The 19849-nt window shown below is 33.4% G+C and overlaps 2 protein-coding genes across 2 annotated transcripts; one reads left to right on the top strand and one right to left on the bottom strand.

Moving 5' to 3' along the window:
- Positions 1–433: 433 nt before the first annotated feature.
- LOC126683146 (cytochrome c oxidase assembly protein COX11, mitochondrial) lies at positions 434–4443 on the bottom strand. Its single transcript, XM_050378982.2, has 7 exons — positions 4254–4443; positions 3892–4168; positions 3389–3441; positions 2997–3069; positions 2798–2902; positions 881–961; positions 434–806 (listed from the first exon to the last, which is right to left on the bottom strand). The coding sequence occupies exons 1-7, from the start codon at positions 4322–4324 to the stop codon at positions 705–707; spliced, it is 762 nt and encodes a 253-aa protein (XP_050234939.1). The 5' UTR covers positions 4325–4443; the 3' UTR covers positions 434–704.
- Positions 4444–9699: 5256 nt separating this feature from the next.
- On the top strand, positions 9700–10670 carry LOC126681527 (uncharacterized). The gene is made up of 2 exons (XM_050377070.1): positions 9700–9734; positions 9833–10670. The coding sequence occupies exons 1-2, from the start codon at positions 9700–9702 to the stop codon at positions 10668–10670; spliced, it is 873 nt and encodes a 290-aa protein (XP_050233027.1).
- Positions 10671–19849: the final 9179 nt, after the last annotated feature.

Here is a 19849-nt window from a genome sequence, read left to right as displayed (position 1 = left end):
TGACTCCAATCAGCATTTATAGGCTTCCATACTACACTAACTGTGTAGAACATGATCCTTGCCACGCTCTTTTGCAGTTCGTTCATACAAGTAACACCATAATGTTCGATATTTACGCATAATAGGGTGAGGGGTGTAAATCGCCTCTTATTGGGTTCGGGTGGTTAACTGAGTTCGTTTATGTGAGACTTCAAGTAGGCGAGCCCTGAATGTTTTTGGACGATCAATGGCTCGCTTTAGGTTCGGATTATATTAGATTGATCACTAACGAAATTTATGAGATTGCAATAACAATGAACAGAAGCCGAACAACAGACAAGCAATTGAGGCGAGCTTAGGTTTGATGTTAAGAAGCTGAAAGTTGAATGGCTCTCTACTGTGGTCTATTGATATTTGCTATAAAAAAAAAAGTTGTTTATATACAAAATGAGGATTCTTAAAACGCTTTGAACCTTATTTCATTATATTTTACATTTCATAACAAATAGAGAAACAATGATCAAACGTTGAACTTATATGCAATGCAAAAAAATCTCTCTTTACTTTCTTCCGACTTAAAAAGTGGATGTTTGCGAACAATATCAGGCCAATTAGTACAAGAAATAATCTATATATCCTTTTCTACCATTGCTTGCGGTAAACAAGCATGTGGTTGTTGTTGCATTCTATACTGGCCAGCCCCTCAGCATCAAGGATATTCGGAATCATTCATCTGAAACCTTGAAAAATGTATAGGATAAAATTATGTTGTTGATCCCATCCATTCTAGGATCTGTTTCAAATTCTGGGTCAATATAAAAGAATACCTGCAAACAGGGTTTCACATCATTTAAATCAAGTTTATCATAAACTATCAATGAAGCAGAGAGGTAACACTCACTGGCATGTCAATCTGCTCCCCTGGAAGAAGCCGTTGTTCCTCGAAGCAAAAGCATTGTATTTTGTTGAAGTACACTGCAGCCTGCAGAGAATCACAGTCTAAATGTTGAATCTTCTCAACTTCTACATTTTACATGTAAGCTTATGATGTATTAATACAATGAAGCACATCTTATGCTGATGTGGAATCAATCTAAGAGCATCCATAATGGTTAGCTAATGTCACATTGTCAATCCATTAAATCTAATATGGAACTCACAATCAAATCACATTTTGAATCACTCCCAATACATAACAGCTGCCCACCAAAATTCTCCTTTTCAGCCTATCAAACCGTCTAATACAGATTAGCGGATTGATATTTATCAACCGTTTATGGTTAGATGGTTATTGAATGGGCATTAGACCCCCACTGTAAATTGGCCTAAGATTTTCCCTATGAACCTGCTAACTTCACCATGGGTCATGTACATTTTAGTCAATCCAATAGAACCAATCTGTAAAATCACAGGCAGAGTCCAACAAATTACTCAATTGGTCCTACTCCATGTGGCCACAGAACAGAACACACGAGCTACAGGTGCTAAACGACCACACATTGAAATGTAGTGCAAGTGCATGGTGAAAATAACAATCCATGGGAACTGAGAATATTGAACAGGTGGTAATATAATTATATTAAATATCAATCATCTCCATTTATAGTTTCCATTTAATCTTTTGATGTGGTAACACTACATTAAGCAATATAACTAAAGCTTCATTTTCTTAAGAGCATTACTCTATACAGTAAAAATTTGTGATTTAGACATCATTTTTCACCCATTTTTAAAATTATTTGGTGCCAACTTATTTTTATACATCACTTTCTTCTATTTTATTAGAAATCAAGAATTTGTAAAGTAAACTTAACAAAGTTTTCTGATGACTCAGAGTATCACTTTAACCCTCAAAACCTTACTGTATCCTGCCTACAAGAGCATCCAAATCTGAAATTAATCTGACATGAAGCCCACCTAAGTATTTCCATACAAGCATAGGTGAACAACAAAGTCTCTAAGATAACAACGTCAAAGGAAAATATATCCAATTGGCATGCATATACCGTATATGGCACATGATGCTTTTCATTTATTTCACCAATTATCACTCAGAAAACACTATTTTTAAATACGCATGTTAAACAAGAATGCACTTTGAATTTTCATATAAAGATGATGGTAAGCAAAATGAAAAAGAACTGGGATTAATATCACATAACTGAGCACCAACAAACTTGCCCATATCCCTAAAGATGATAGTAAGAACATGAAAAATAAATGGCGCAATACTATCTTCCACAAGAACAAAATTGGGTGGCGAGGCTAACAGGTACTAGCCAAAAGAATCTGCCATCATGAGGGATAGGCTTCAATAAGCTCATCAAACATGTGGTACGAATAAAGAGCAGTTTTAAAATGTAAAAGTCTATTTTGAAACCCCATGCAAGCAGATATGCACCATGTATTTTCAGTAACCCTCGTTGAATTATAAAAACACTAGGTTAGATAATTTAATATTAGAAGCAAAATTTTAAATGGAAATGGGAATAATTAGAGGTTATTTCTACAACAGTTGTGTGTCACAGAGTTAGACTCCTGATATATGGCTATAAAACAAAGGAAAGAAAGCACAACGCCTATAATTATGATTCTAGAGTTCAATATTTAGTTGCACTCTCTTAATTTCTTAAATTGGCTTCTCTAATGTCTTGGTTAGATACTAAATTTACATCTTTCATGCAACAAAGGTTAGCATTAAACAGTTGATACCTATCTTTAATTGGTCAACTGATTAATCAAATTCAAAACAAATTTACAGTGTACAGAATGAGTGACAACCAACAAAAGTTAAAATAAGATCATAAGAAATTCATACCTTCATAGGGGTAACATTATATGTAGATATACCAGTTATTGGAGTTTTACTTCGATTTTCTGCTGTATAAAACGCAAGAGCGCTCTCTCCTGGCTTTACCCTTACCTAAGGAGAGGAGAATGATTATAGAGAAGAATCAAAGTTACAAGGAGGGCATTTGGTCAATTGAAAGAAGGTAATTGTTTATGCAAAGACAAACCTCTCTTTGAGTGGGGATAAACTTCCATGGCATGCCATCAGCCACATCAGCATTAAATTGCACCACAATCTCCCTGCAAAATCAAAATTGGGGGATTGGCAGCTCAATCAAAATTCTAAACTATACATCTAAACAGAAAAAAAATTACAAGTCAGTTTTGACTTCAGAAACAGAAGCAAAAACCGTTCAGTCCACACATAACTTCTTTCAATCAAAAAGCTCACATGTAAATAAGCAAATAAAGGACTAATATCAGCTATAACATGGTTTATATTTTAACTCGCTGAGAATGTATAGAATTAAACAATTCCAAAGCAACAAATCGCGAATAAAAAAAACCCCACAATTATTTTTTTAATGAATATTTTTATACCAAGACAAAATTAGAGAACCTTGTAGCCAATGTTCCTTCTTTACTATGCCTTGCAATCTTCTCTTCAACACTCTGGAAAACAAAAAAAATACAGCACAGTACATCAAAATCACAAGCTACAAAAACTAGTCACATTTAAGAGTCGAATTGAACTTCCAATGCATTGAAAATGCCTTGTCTTTACTATTTTTAAGTTCAAAACAATGAATTTCTAGCAGCCATAGCCATGATATATAATAACTAATGTTACTTTTGCAAAATCATGTGAGTTTTAGTCATGATTCCATTACTTTCTTAAAAGTGCCTTAAAGTTCTAGCAACTCAACACAACAGTTGTGTCATGTCATTCGCACAACAAACCAATAACGTGTTTGCCATATTGGAATATTTAATGATAAAAAAAATAAACAATAATCCTTCTAAAAATATGAGAAATGACAAAATTGACTACAAAATTACATACGGAATTTGAATTCTTGCATTAGCTAAACATATCAAAATAAAGGCGTTAAAATAAGTAACCTCACGGCGTTGAACAGTGCCGCCATAACCAGTAGCTTGGCAGAAGCGACGATATAGAGGAACAGCAGCATAGCTACAGCCAACCATTGCAATTGCTACACCCGATAAATAAATTAGGGTTTTTCTGGATTTCTGTTCTCTTGCATTAAAATTAGTGCTATTAGTGTAAGTAGAATACAGATGCCTAACTTCTTTACATCTAATCTGATCATAACTACTACTAGTTTGCCAATGATTCCCAGTGTTGTTGTTCTTCACTCCGTTGCCATTATAAATCCTATAAAGCAATATTAAAAAGAAAATTATTTTTGAATAAATTAAAAAAAGATGTGCATTAACAGATACATATGATTGATTTTTACCTCTGTTGGAGTGTAGATTTGAGCTGAGGAATTGTTCTAAACCTAGCTCTGCTCAGACTTGACCATGACATTTTTTTTAATTTTCGAAGATCAAAATCTGTGACGAGTTTCTGTTTGGACTCTGAGAAAATGGGAAGGCGTACTACAATTAATGCGTTTTTGCTGCGTATCAGACCGATAGCAAAATAAATCTAATTTTTTGATTGTTTTTGCAATTTTAATTAAAGATAAAAAAATTTAATAAAAATTTTTTGCTTTAACATTTTGTTGTAGACTTAAGTAGCAATTTGCCCCTTCAACTTGTAAGTAATGGGCAATTGACATATAAATTAACTTCGTTGGCAAATTAGTACACGAACTTGGTGATTATAGGCAATTAGCCCATTTTGACAAATTAACTTACAAGTTGAGGGGGCAAATATCCAATTTAAGAGACAATTAACTAACAAATTTATGGGGCAAATTGTCAAAATGGGGAAATTGGCCATAATTACCAAGTTCGTGTATTGATATGTCTATAGAGTTAACTTATGTGTTAATTGCACATTGCTTACAAGTTGAGGGTGCATATTGCCACTTAAGTCTTTTGTTGTACATGAAATTAAAAAGGGATTACTATACTTTTGGTGTGTGAACTTTTTAAAAAATAACAAGTTAGTATTTGAATAAAAATTTATCACGAATCGGTGTGTGAACTTGTTAGAAAATTACAAATTAGTGTTTTTAGCAGGTCAACAACAAGTTACAGGTTACCCTAATGTATTAAATAGACATTTTTCATTTGAAAAAAAGTTCAAAATGATCCTTTATTTTTATCCTAGATTCCAAGGATCCTCTATGTTAATCTCTGCATGGGCCTCAGATATATATTAAAGCTTAAAAAAGTAGGGCTTTTTACCCAATATACTGAAAATTGGCCCAAATTTATTTTTATACAGTCCAAAGTTAAAGTTTACATTTCATACCATCCAAAATTAAAATTGTAACCTAATTTCTTTGAATTCTTACTTTTATACTGTTTCTTCTTTTTCTCTTGAATTTTGGCGGCTCCTTCTTCTTCTCCATGAGTCTAGCAGAGTTTCTCCAAATTTTTATTCCTTCGCTTCCGCCGTTCCGCTTCCGCCATTCCGCCTCCGCCGTTCCGTTTTTGCTGTTTCATCTCCGTTGTTCCATCTTTGTCTCGCCGCGCCATCTTTCTTTTCTCTTTTTGATTTTAGATCTGAAATTTTTTGTTCTTTATGTTTTCATTTTCAGATCTGTAATTTGTTTATCTTTTACTGTTTATTCACCATTAAATATGTATAAAGAGTATTTTTAAAGAATTTAATACTTATTTCATGATATGTAGAATAATTTTGTGATTTTATATAATAAAATTTTGTTAACTCTGCATTTTTTTGTGTTTTGTTGTATTTCTGCGTTTTTTTATTCTGCAGAACGATTTGTAGATGATGATTGATTGCTGAATTACTGTTATGTTACAGTATTGTTGATTTTATGTTGACTTTATGTTGATATTATGTTGATATCAACTATTTTTATTTATTTTAACATTGACAAACAAGATAATATTGTCTATGAAATAAATGCCTCCTATAAGTTTGCGGAATAGATGTTTATTTGAAAAGCAGCAGGATGGAATGTGGAGTGCACATATTTGTTTGAATGATTGATCTCTTTTTGTTTTTTTCTCGATAAACGTTCTGAAATTCCCTACATAAACATATGTTACTGCTATTCAGCCATTTTTATATAACTTTTATTTTTTAGAGTGTTATTTTATTAGAATGAACTAGATTCATTTCGGCATTTTTGAAATTTGGTTGGTTTTTTTGGCTCCTTATATTATGTTCTACGTACAAATTTTATTATAAAATCAATATTTAATTTTATTGATGTACAATTATTTAAGCTATATTAATCAAAATCAACGCAAAATTAACTCGATGTCAACCTAAAATCAACCTAAAATTAACATGCACATATCCCTAAAATTAATTGAAGATCAACACAAAATTAACATAAAATCAACATGTGTATACTATTTGTCATTAAAATTAATCATATATCAACTCAAAATCAACATAAAATCAATATAAAATCAACATGTGTACATTATTTATTGTTGACATTTTTGTCAGTTTTAATATCAACACAATATCAACATAATATCAACAACATTTAATAAACTGGATAGTATTAATTTTGTAAATCTTTTTTAACACTAATTTTTATTTTTAATATTTATTTACCTTTATTTTTGCTAATAATTAATCAAAATTTATTATTTATCATATATTTTATTTTTTATATATATCAATATAAAATCAACATTAAATTAATCAAAGATTAATACATTATTTTTCCAATCTAAAATACCAACACAAAATCAACATAAATTCAAATTTGTAATATTATAATAATTCAAAATCATTATTTATATTTTTTACCTATACCAAAATCAACACCATGTCAACACTATATCAACATAAGGTCAACATTGTAACATTACAATAATTTAATATCATTATTGTCTTCTTCACCGATGCTAAAATCAACAAAATATAAACCGAAAATTAACACCATATCAACATTGTAACATTACAATAATGCAACATCATTATATGTCTTCTTCCCCGATGCTACTATATCATTATCTAGTCTCAATTTAATTTAATTTAATTTTTTTAGTTTATTTCACAAACAATGTTATCTTGGTTGTCAATGTAAAAATAAAAAAAAATCAGTTGATATCAACATAAAGTCAACATAAAATCAACATAAAATCAACAACACTGTAACATTACAAAAATTCAGCAATCAATCATCATCAACAAATCGTTCTGCATAATAAAAAAAACGCAGAAACACAAAAAAAATGCAGAAATAACAGAATTTTATTCCATAAAATCACAAAATTATTCTACATTACATGAAATTAGTATTAGATTCTTTAAAGATAATCTTTATACATGTTTAATGGTGAAAACAACAGTAGAAATAAACAAATTATAGATCTGAAAATGAAAAAAATAATTAAAAACTTCAGATATGAAATCAAAATGATAAAAGAAAGATGGTGGAACGGCGGAGGCAAAACGGCGGAGGCAAAACGACGGAGACGAAACGACGGAGGCAAAACGGTAAAAATGGAACGGCGGAGGCAGATTGATGCGAAGAACAAATCTGAAATTTGTGTGAAAGGTGAATTGAAAGAGAAAGGAGAGAGAAAATTGAGGAGAGAGAAAATTATTGTAATTATGAAGATTTGTGTTATTAGGGTTCTATTTATATAGATGGTATAAAAGTAATAATTTCTCCCTTACATGGTAGTTTTAAAATGTCAAATATGTGTTGGTATAAAAGTAAATCAAATATGAATGTTGGTTATTTGAGTAAGAAGCCCAAAAAAGTAAGAGAGAAAAAAGCCAAGAGTAGGCAAGAAAAGAACTAGTAATTGCGAATGAGCAAGTAGGGGGGCGGCAACTAAAGAGGGTCGAAAGCGATAGCGAATCCCGAACTTCAAGTGGGAGAATAGCACTCTTGGTTGGGCACTCTCACTCACCGGCACACCCACAGACTGCAAGCACTAGCTCGCTGGCATAAGACCTGCAAAGAATAGAGGAGTCTTATCTTTCCTATAGCCCTGATTCTAGCTCTATAAATAGCCAATAAAATTGCCTAGTTAAGGTTAGGCTAGAAAGTCATCCGCCCCTCCTGGGCTTGCTTACCTTATCACTCGAGCTCGATTTGAAGAGAACTCCCCGTAAGCTTCGCTAAAGCGACTACGTACCAAATCTCTCCTCTCCTTTTAGTCGAGCTCCATTCCATCTCCAATCCTCTCCTCTCCCTTTGGTCGAGTGGCTATCGCTCCAGCGAGAACGAAAGCCACTCCTACTGGTGCATAAGAAAGAGGGACGGAGACAGCCCTCTTCCGCGGTATTCGAACTGTAGGCTTGACTAACTGCACTGGCTAAGAGTTAAGGCTTCCTCACAGGATTCGAGAAAGCCTATAAAGAAATGTATGGCGGATAAGTCAAACCTAGTCAAGCTATTTTCTATCTCATTCCTTGGAGAAAAGCCTGTTCTTCCTAGTTAGCCTTATTTTTCATTCTTTCCCCTTACTTAATAGTGCACGCAGTAATATGGTGCTCCCTCCCTACTTCTTAGCTGTAACTTTAATTTCTCCCACTTTTCCTCATGAGCTTTCCAACAATCCCCAGGGTTATGGAAATCGCCGCACAGGAACTCCTGAAATAAGGAAGGTATCTTTTTTGCAGGACGATTTGAGTAGCACAAACTAAAATACGGCCAATCTGTTAAGAGAACCTATATGGGTAGAATTAATACAAATTAGATATTTATATTATTAATTATACAAAAAAACTATTTTCATCACAAAATTAAACAATTTAATATTTTTTTATTTAATTTATATTAATTACTAAAATGAAAAATATTCAATATGACCCAATATCGTCTGTCGTTTCACGGACAATTTACGGATACACCGGGAAAAATAAATAAAAAATTAATTTTTTCTATTTATAATAAAAATATTAAAAACAAATTACGGACCCTCCGAATTACAGATGAGTCCGAAATTTGGACCCACGAGACCCACCGGAGAAGGAGCTCTGAGCAGAGCTCCTTCTCCAGTGGTGAGAAGGAGCAGCTCCTTCCCGTTTTGAGAAGGAGCAAGCTGCTCCTTCTCATTTTTGAGAAGGATGCTCCTTCTCAAAACGAGAAGGAGCGGCGCTCTTGGTCCTTCTCAAAGAAGGAGCAGGCTGCTCCTTTTTCGACGGGTCTTCGTGGCTCCGAAATTCGTAACTCTTCATTTATTTATTAAAAAAATTTAAAAAATAATTAATCAATTTTTTATTTAAGGTTTATTTGAACGTTTTTAAAGATGAAGGGCTAAAACTGAAATAACTAAAAAGTGGTTAAAGTCAGAAACTGGCAAATACACTGTTTCGTAATTAAAACAAGTTGCAACACCAATTTGATATAAAATAAAGTTCAAACACCATATCGTCATTTTGTAAAAAGTTGAAACACCAAAAGTATGGTAATCCCAATTAAAAATAATGTGCTCTCTCTCTCTCGGCGCCTCTAAGCTTCTGCTTACGCCGTTTCCATGGCAAAGAAGACGGGTAGGAAGACCATTACCAATCAAAGCAAAGTGATTAAAGATGATGCTCAAGCGGGATCTGTGATTGTGGAAGTTGTTGAGGAAGAAACTGGCGTTGATATTGCTAGTTCAAACAAGATTAGTGAAGTTGTTGAGGAAGAAATTTTAGTAGAAGAAAATGTTAAAGGGAATGAAAAGATAGGAGAGGAGAAGGCAGTTACTGAACCAGCTCAGAGGAAATGGGTGGATATGGTCAAACCTAATAGGGCCAGTGATCCAGAAATGCTTTGAAGTACATACCTCCAGTCATTAGCAATGGTATCCGTATTGCTAAAGTCTTGGAAGAAGATGTATTGGTGGAGGAAGAGAGATGGGAAAATGCGATAATTGGAACGGTTTTTGGCCTGTCTCCAAGATTCTACAAACTTTAGAATTTCATAAAAAACAGATGGGGGAAATTAGGTCTAATTGATTTTCACCAAATCAAGACGAACTTATTTGCTTTCACTTTTGAATCTGAGGAAGGTAAATTAAAGGCAATGGCAGATGGTCCTATTACCTCTAATAAACACCCGCTGATTGTTGAAGAATGGAGAAGAAATATGTCCTTTGACATCACTGAAATTGCTTCAGTCCCAGTTTGGGTGAAGTTCCCCCTTCTTCCTTGGAAATTTTGGAACCCTAACTCATTGAGCTCTATTGCCAGTACGTTGGGAAAGCCTTTGTTTGCTGACAGATACACTAGGGAGAGATCCAGACTTGCCTATGCCAGAATACTGATAGATTTGAGACTTAAAGGTATTTTTCCAGATGTTGTTGTGATAGAAGATAGTAATGGGGAACAAACTACTCAGTTTGTAGAGTATGAATGGAAGCCCATTTTGTATGAAGTCTGCAACAAATTGGGTCATAGAAACTGTGAGAAAAAACAGATTTGGCTAGCAAAGACCTCTGATAAAGATGCAGTTAAAATTGATGAAAAGACTCAGGAGAAACAAGAAGAAGCCCCTGATGTAGTTACATCTATTGAGAAGCCTAATATAGAAGCAGTTAAAATTGTTGAGGATGCTACTGGTTCAAATCAGTGTAAAACTCCTCCAACTATTCAAGACGATGGATTCCAGCTGATTACTAATAGAAAACTCAAGAACAAAATATTGAGCCAAGAAAGAGCAGAAGAGAGAAATCAGAAAAGTGAAGCTAAAAGTGGAGGTATGATCAAACCTAACTCTAATGATAGGATTCCTGCCAAGAGGCTTATTAAGCCCTTGGATAGAGGGAAATGATTTTTATTACCTGGAATATGAGGGGTCTCAATGATCCCCTAAAACAGGCAGAAGTGAGCAAGCTGCTTGTTAGTAGAAAGAGTGCTCTTATGGGAATTCTGGAAACCAGAGTGAGAAGTAATAATAAGGACCTTATTTGGAGAAAATTGAACCTTAGGGGTTGGGAGCTTAGAGATAACTATGATCACTCTGATCTAGGCAAAATTTGGATCATTTTTTATACTAATAGAGTGAAAGTGCAGGTTTGTATTTCTCTGAGCAATTCATTCATTACAAAATTGAGATGGATAATTACTCTTTTAATTGGACTGTGGTTTATGGTTCAAACAGTATTGGGGAGAGACAGAGGTTGTGGTCTAAGTTGGGGGATTTGTCAAAAAGTATTAGAGGCCCTTGGTTCATACAAGGTGATTTCAATGTTGTCCTCTGTGATAATGATAGAAGTGGTGGTACCCCTTTAGACTCTGATCATTTCTATGAGTTAAGTAAATGTATTTCAGCTGCTGGAATCAAAGAATTGAGAAGTGTTGGCTGCCACTTTACCTGGAACAATAAGCAAATTGGGGACAACAGGATATGGAGAAGACTTGATAGAATTTTTGTTAATGAGGATGTTTATGATAGTAATCTCAGAGCTCATTTTGATGCTACCCCAGCGGGTATTTCTGATCATAGCCCAATTATAACCATCATTCAGAAAGATATTAGAGGAAATCAGAGGAATTTTAAGTTCTTCAACTTCTGGACTACTCATAGTGACTTTAACTCCATCATTGAAGAGGAATGGAAGAAGGAGTACACTGGTTTCAAAATTTACAGGATGGTCCAAAAATTTAAAGCCATCAGCAGAAGGCTAAGCAGACTTAACAAAACCCAGTTTGCTGAGATATCCAACAAAGTTTTGATCCATAGAGAGAGGCTTAATAAGATTCAAATGGATATTCAAAAAGATCCCAACTGATGGAAGAAGAGAATGTGATGGCTAGACATTTCAGGTATTTGCTAAAGTGTGAAGAGAGCTTTTTCTAGCAAAAATCAAGAGTCCAATGGTTTAGTTTGGGAGACTCTAACACTAAGTTTTTTCATAACTCCATTAAAGCTAGAAGAATGGTGAACTCTGTTCCTCTCCTAAAGCTGGATGATGGGAGAACGATTGATTCCAGTGAAGAGATTATTAAAGAAATGACCAGCTATTTCAAATTGTTGTTTAGTAAGAATGATATGGAGAGAAATCACATCAGTAGAGACATTATCAGTAGAGGGAAAATTCTTTCTAATGAGGATAGTAACAACCTGATGAAGAAATTCACAATGGAGGAAGTAAAAAATGTTGTCTTCTCTATTGGGTCAGACAAAGCAGCTGGCCCTGATGGATTTAATGGGCATTTCTTCAAAGCTGTTTGGAATACCATAAAAGAGGATCTTGTTTCTGCTGTTCATGAAACCTTTACTTCTGGTAAGATTTTAAAACAGCATAACTCTATTGCTATTGCTGTGATTCCTAAGACTAACAATGCTGAGAGACTTAATGACTTTAGACCCATTGCATGTTGTAATGTCCTTTACAAAATCATTTCAAAAGTTATTTCCAATATGCTTAGTCCTCTTCTTGGTAAAATTGTGGCTATTAATCAATCTGCTTTTATCCCTAATAGATCCATAGCCTACAACATCATGCTTGCCCATGAATTAGTGAAAAATTATCACAGTAATAAGGATTATCCTAGGTGTCTGCTTAAGATTGACCTTAAGAAGGCCTATGACTCAATCTCTTGGGACTATGTGGAAGAGATTCTGATTATGTTAAATTTTCCTGAAAGTTTTATATCTCTTGTTATGAGTTGTATCAAATCCCCTAGCTTTTATATTGCTTGGAATGGCATCAAATGTGATAGTTTCTTGTCAGGAAAAGGTTTAAGGCAAGGGGACCCCATATCTCCCCTTATCTTTGTTATTTGCATGGATTATTTGTCTAGAATTCTTAGCAAACCCAGTCATATCTTCAAATTTCATCAAGGTTGTGGCCCTCTAAACATTAATCATTTGATGTTTGCTGATGACCTTCTTTTTTTCTGTTATGGTGATGTTAATTCTGTCAAATTCCTTACTGATTGCCTTAGTGATTTCAGTTCTATTTCTGGTCTCCAAGTGAACTGTAATAAGAGTCAAGTCTTCTTTTACAATGTTGATCATAATACTAAGCTTAATATCTTGAGTATGTTGAGTTTTGAAGAAGGTTCTCTCCCCCTGAGATATCTTGGCATTCCTCTCATTTTTACAAAGCTGTCTAGAGAAGACTGTAAAGGAATTATTGACAAGATTACCTGGAGAATCCTGTCTTGGAACAGCAAATTTCTTTCTTATGCAGGTAGAGTTCAACTCATCCAATCTGTCTTGATGAGTATGCAGATTTTTTGGGCATCAATTCTGATTTTACCTAAGAAAGATATTAAGGAGATTCAAAGTGTTTGTTCCAGATTTATGTGGTCTGGTAAATTTGGTGGTAGATATAACGCCTTGGTGGCTTGGAAGGAGGTTGAAAAGCTTAAGAAAGAAGGGGGTTTGAGTATCAAGAATATGAGTGTTTGGAACAGAGCTGCGGTTTGCATACATGTCTGGCAAATTCTAAAAAATCCAGACTCTATTTAGGTCAAATGGATCAAAAGCAACAAGTTAAATAGAAATAGCTACTGGGGAGCAAAAGTTGATAGCTATACCAGCTGGATTTGGAAAGGCCTCCTTAGTATTAAAGATGATGTGAAGAGAATTACTGATTATATTATGGGAGATGGAAAAAATACTATCTTCTGGAGTGACCCTTGGATCCATGGGTGTTCTCTCCTTGAGAAGTTTCCCAGAGCCAAGATGAGATACAACATAATCAAGAGAAGAGCCACAGTTAATGATGTTTGGAAGAATAATATGTGGGACTTATCAGAGCCTCCTCCTGAAAATGTAGAAGCTTGGGATTATATAAAAAACAACCTCAGTGTAAAGAGTAATCACCAAGATATGGTTAACTGGAAAGTGATTAAAGGGGAAAGATTTTCCATCAGCAACACCTGGAATATATTGAGAACTAAGCATCCAGAGGTTAACTGGTACAAAATTGTTTGGGGAAAACATTCTGTGCCTAGATACAACTTTATCCTTTGGCTAGCAATTAAAAGAAGACTTAGAACCAAAGATAAACTCAAAGCTTGGGGCATTACCTATGATGATACATGCAGTTTTTATAATACTATTGAGAATATTGGTCACTGTCTTTTTGATTGCAATTGTGCTAAAAAAGTCTGGAACAAAGTTCTTCCTATATGCAACTGTAACATTGTGTTTAGAACATGGAGAAGACTTTTTAGCTGGTTCTGTAGAAGAGCTAGAGGTAGTAACATGATGGCTAAGCTTAGAAGATTGATTATAACTACTACTGTCTACATGATATGGAATGCTAGGAACAGAAGGATTTTCAAGAATGAAGCCAGTGGTCCCATCCAGATTGTTCAAAGAATCAAGATAGTGCTTATTGATAAATTCTGTGGTTCTAGAGGCCTGTCAACTACAACTATTGCTTCTATTCAAAATATGTAATTCAGTTTAGCTTGTTGGTCTTTCTGTTTTCTGTCCTGGGTTTTGGCTGAGGCTAGTCTGAGGCTTTTGTAACAGATGTACCTCAGTCCATCCTAGGCCTGGTGAGCTCTTAGATAGCTGTTGTGAGCCTGAGGCTTTTGTAACATGTGATCTTCAGTTTCTCTGCTGTTTGTTGGTTTTGTCCTGGGTAGTGCTGTGGTTAGCCTGAGGCTTTTGTAGCAGGTATTTCTCAGTTCTACTCCAGGTCTTGTGGAGCTTTTGAGGTTGTTGGAGTTAGCCTGAGTCTTGTGTAGCAGGTGACCTTCAATGCCCTTTGATCTTCAGTTGTTGTGGTGTTTTTGGGAATGCTTGGGTAATCCTGAGGCTTTTGTATCAGGTGTCCCTCAGCTTTTCTTTGCCATTAGGTCTGTTTTTCCAGGCCTGTTTTTTTTTCTTAGTTAGCTTGGCAGTTTTCTTGTTAGCTTGCTAATTCTGGTTCCCTTAAGTCAGTTTTTGGGAATCTTGTTGTAATCTCATTTGATTTTAATCAAATGAACCTTTTTAGTTGTTTCTACCAAAAAAAACATTTTGTTGTAATATTAATCAGTTTTTATATTAATTTTTAGCTAATTTTATTATCTTAATTTAATTTATATGCATGTTAGGTGTGGGCCAATGGACTACTCTTCACTATGCATCTCCAGAGGGCAGAGGTCTGATCATCTCTCTGGCACCTAGCATGTAGTTTTAAAAAATAATTAACTATGTTAACCCTCGTTGACACTTAACCTAGTGTAATTCTACTTTTGATAAAAAAAATTATTAATCCATTGTTAATAAAATATATTTTTCAAAATTTTAAAATTTCATTTTTTAATTTAAAAATATCAAAAATAAGTTTAAATTTAATTTTTATTTCTTTAATTATTTGATAATAAAAAAATTGAAATTAATAATAACTCCAAAATAAAATTAAAAAATTAAATAAATTAGAAAAAATGGCTAGAATTGCAATGATTGTTCAAATTAGATTGTTATTATAAAAATTATAAGTTTTGATTAGAATAACAATAGGTCGCAAATGTTTAAATTTATTTTATCTATAGGACTACACATAAAAGTGCGGATGGAGGAACAAGCAAACTTACCAAATAATTTTTTTAAATTTATCACTAAGTAAAGGTTACAAGAAAGGTAATACTCGTTTTATTTGACTTAGGTAAGCAAGTGTATTAATTAATTTTTTTAAAAAAGTTAAAAACTTTAGTTCAATATGATGTTGTTTTTAATATTATAATAATATTAAAAATTAGGCTAAAAACCTTTATCTATATGAAAGTTTATCAACTTCTAAGGATTATATTTATTTATAATAAAAATTCTAACTAATTTAAAATCAATTATAAATAAAATACATCGATATAGTTATAATAAATTTAATTAACACATGAATCGACGAGTCACATCCTAAGAAGCACGGAAACTTCGACAAAGTTGTGTTTCCTGTTTCGGAAACGTTTCGGAAACCGGAAACTTTGGGACACCCGTACGAAACGTTTCGGGCCGTTTCTGTAAATAATAAAAATAAAAATTTGTAAAAAATTTAAAATTATTACCCACAAATAAAAAAATCTAACTAGTTACCCATAAATTTTACATCCGCATTGCCCACAATACATCAAATATACTTATTTATGTTGAATTATATTATATTTTTTATATATTTATAAAATTTTAAATATTTAGTATATTAAAATGAATTATTTTGTTAATTATTATAAATATTTAAATAATATTTTTATAAATATATCCCTACATTTTTTTTACACGTTTCCCCCACGTTTCGTGTCCTTCATTTTGAAAAACTTTCGTTTCCCCGTGTCTGTTTCGTATCGTTTCCGTTTCTCGTTTTCGTTTCCGTGCTACCTCACATCTATACATATATTGCAATAAACAAGTATGTTGTTTGAAAAGTAAGAAACAGTAACATTGAAATGGTAAATGTCTAAATGAAAAACGGCGAAACAACATATTCTACAAGAATGTGTTATTAATATACATTTCAAGCCTTTTCAAATTTGCAAAAGCCAAAACGTAGGGTTCGATAAGTTTCTGTGAAAAATAGCATAATATGTTTGCCTTTTTTACTTTCAGACTAAAATAGGAATGAAGAATTATATAATTAAGCAGGAGCCATGCATACCAAAAAAATACTTAGCTTCCCTGTTTTCAGTTTCCATTAAAGCTTTTCAAGTTCTAATTCCTAAATTATGGTATTCAGATACTAATACTGCAGGAAATAACAAAACTACGCCAATAAAGCCATTTAAAGACATAGCGGCTAAATGGAATTGCATAAGATGTGGAAATAAATATTTATTGAGCCTATAATAGGGTGTTGATTTAATTTTCCTAGATCTACCACGTTGCCTTGGCGTGGTATGTGTAACAAAGGATCTACTTTCTCCAGATGAACCGTCAGTTTGTCTCGATTTAGATCGGCTTCCCTTAGGTTTACCTGTAAGCACATAAACATCTTAGATTAAAAAAGGGAAATGTAGGAAAAAGGAGCAACCCTAGGATTGTATTAGCATTGAAACTGCTAACAACTAACCAACTGATCTATGAGCTTGTTTAGATTCCAAATTTGAATGTTTTCGCTTGTTACCGCTAGTAGACTCCTTTACAGGCCGTGTTTTTTCTTCATATTTGAATCCATTTCTCCCCTCTAAGGCTGTAAATGAACCGAGTCGTTCGCGAGCAGCTCGGTGTTCGGCTCGATGAGAGCTCAATTCGTGTTCATTCGTATGTTAAACGAACCGAGCTCGAACTTGATTTTATGTTCGCTAATTTAAACGAGCCGAACATGAACACTGTGGTGTTCGTCTCGTTTATGTTCACGAACAGCTCGATTAGTGGTTCATGAACAAGCTCATGAACGGGCTCGAATAAGAGTTCATGAACGAGCTCGTGAACGAGCTTGTATATGGTTCACGAACAAGCTCGTTTAAAAGCTCGATTAGGTGTTCGCGAACTAATTCTTAGTTAAATTAATTTATATATTTATGTTATATAATTGTACAATTATAATATATTATTAACAAACCTACGTCGTTTTAACAAAATTACGTAGTTTTGATATTAGAAAAATTATAACCCTAAATGAATAAATAAATGATCTACTAAAATTCCAACCACTATCTTTAGTAACCCTAATCTAATGTCATGCCGCCTCCAACTCCAAAACTCCCAACTCTCACCCCCTTCTTCGACTTTTTCATTCTCAGCTCTTCATCACTACGCCTCCAAAACTACAACTCCGGTGACCTCTACACTTCGTCTCAACGTTGCAGCTCCTTCATTTTGGTAAAAGAAGACGGTTTTTTTCTCTGCTGTTTCAACGTTGCAGATTCGACGACCGCCACTGCTTCTCATCTTTGCAGATACAACGACTGCCACTGTTGCTCCAAGCTTCCAACGTCGACTCCTCTGCTTCCCGAAGGTAAGTGATTTTTGTTTGGATTTCTTTATGATATTTAAAATTATTGTCTAATTGTATCTAATTATTATTCGTATATCTCTTTATTTTTTGTAGGACAAAGATGATATCAAAGAATATATGATCCCAATTAAAAATACATAGTGGCGAGCCCGTTCCATGAACCTTTTATTCAACTACATTGAGGAGCACACACATGGCTTATCAGAAAACAATATGCTTCTTTTTATTTCTCTTTAGTTGTTTTTATTGATGTTTTTGGACAATTGGTTGTTTAATTTGATTTTAGAATTTTATGTTGGTTAGCTTTTTGTATTTTATGTTTGGATAATAGTTTGTTGGATATATTGGTTGTATTTTTAAATTTGGAATGTGTTAGGGAAAAAAATCATTATCAGGTGCTATTTTTTAAACTTATTCAGGTTGTTCGCGAGCCCGTTCGTTCGACGGCTAAACGAGCCGAACTCGTGTTTGTTCGTTTAGCTGTTAAACGAATAAGTTCGCAAACAAACTCGCGAACAAGCTCGTTTGGTTCTTATCGAGCTCGTTCGCGAGCTTGTTCGTTTAGCAGTTAAACGAAGGAAAACGAGCTGAACACGAGCTGAACATGAACACTATAAAATCTAAACAAACCGAACACGAATACCCTGTTCAAAGCTCGAACGAACATAAACCGAACATGAACACCTTGTTTGCAAAACGAGCTGAACATGAACACTCCAAAACTCGGCTCGAATTGGCTCGTTTACACCCCTAACTCCCCTCTACGAGAAATTTGGCTTGTTGTGATGAACAAATTTTATCACGTTATGCCCAAAATTTGTCACAATAACATTATTAAGACAAATTTTATGATAAATTTTGTTAGTCAAAGCAAACTCGTCATATTAAGTATATTATAACAAAATGAATTATTTATCACCATAAATTTGCTACTGTGATAAAAGCTTTTTGTCATATTTATATATCATAATTCGTATAAATTTGTAATAATATACGTCGATTTCTAGTGACAAAAAATTAATAACTTGACGAAGCTGATTTATCACAATTAATATAAATTTGTTATTACATACATCGAGTTATTTGTGACAAAAATATTATGAATTGGCAAAAAAAATTATCACAATTAATATAAATTTTCATTACACACCCCGAGTTATTAGTGACAAAAAGAATTCATCACAATTATTATTTGTCATTAAATACACCGAATTTTTAGTGACAAAAGATTATATCATGACAAAAACACTTATCATAACAAGTAATTCATCATAATATGATGACTTAATTGTCATTATAATAACTATGATAAATTTAATTTATCATAACAATTAATTTAACATAACACGATTAAATTAATTATCATTATAATTTATTAATTGTAATAAATTTAATTTAACATGATATGATTGTAAGCGTTCAGTTTTGAGCTTAATTATAAAATTAGATACTATTAAATTTTAATAAACTTCAAAAACTAATAGTTAAATGGTATAAATTTAAAAGAAAGAAAATAAATTATATAAACTAAATTGCTAATAAACAATTAAAAAGGAAAGAAATTAGTTTATTAATCATTATTTTTATTTTACATAAAGTATACAAAAATATGAAATTACAAAAATGATATAAATAAATAAATTAGAGGGACAAATTATAAATTAATAACTTCATGGACTAATTTGGTACATCGTGAAAAATTCAGACACCAAATTATAAATTATCAAGTTTTGTCTTCTATTTGCAGCTTAGTCCCCATTTGCAGTTATAAAATAAAGTTAAAAACACTTAATCAAAGTTGTGTGTGAGCGGAGCGGGGTTCGGGACCGCTCGCCCAAGGCTTATGGCTGACTTCTCGATTTGGAAATGGTTTGAAAAATGGAGTCGCCACCTAGTTCAACTAGGAAATGCCTTTTAACCGACTAGAATGCCTTACTCGCCTCTGGTAAGACTATCGTGCATCGGATCAAAGACTAGGATTCGTGGACCTCCCCGAGACTCTTGTGTTTGACTTATCGGTTACCGACTTTATTTACTGGACATATTCGTTTTATATCTTATCTCAACGGTATATGCAGTTCACAGGATATGAAAGCTGTGAATAAACAAG

Source organism: Mercurialis annua, linkage group LG5 (genome assembly GCF_937616625.2).
Source record: "Mercurialis annua linkage group LG5, ddMerAnnu1.2, whole genome shotgun sequence".
In the NCBI taxonomy this organism is placed as follows: Eukaryota; Viridiplantae; Streptophyta; class Magnoliopsida; order Malpighiales; family Euphorbiaceae; genus Mercurialis; species Mercurialis annua.
This window is presented reverse-complemented; position numbering and strand designations above follow the sequence as displayed.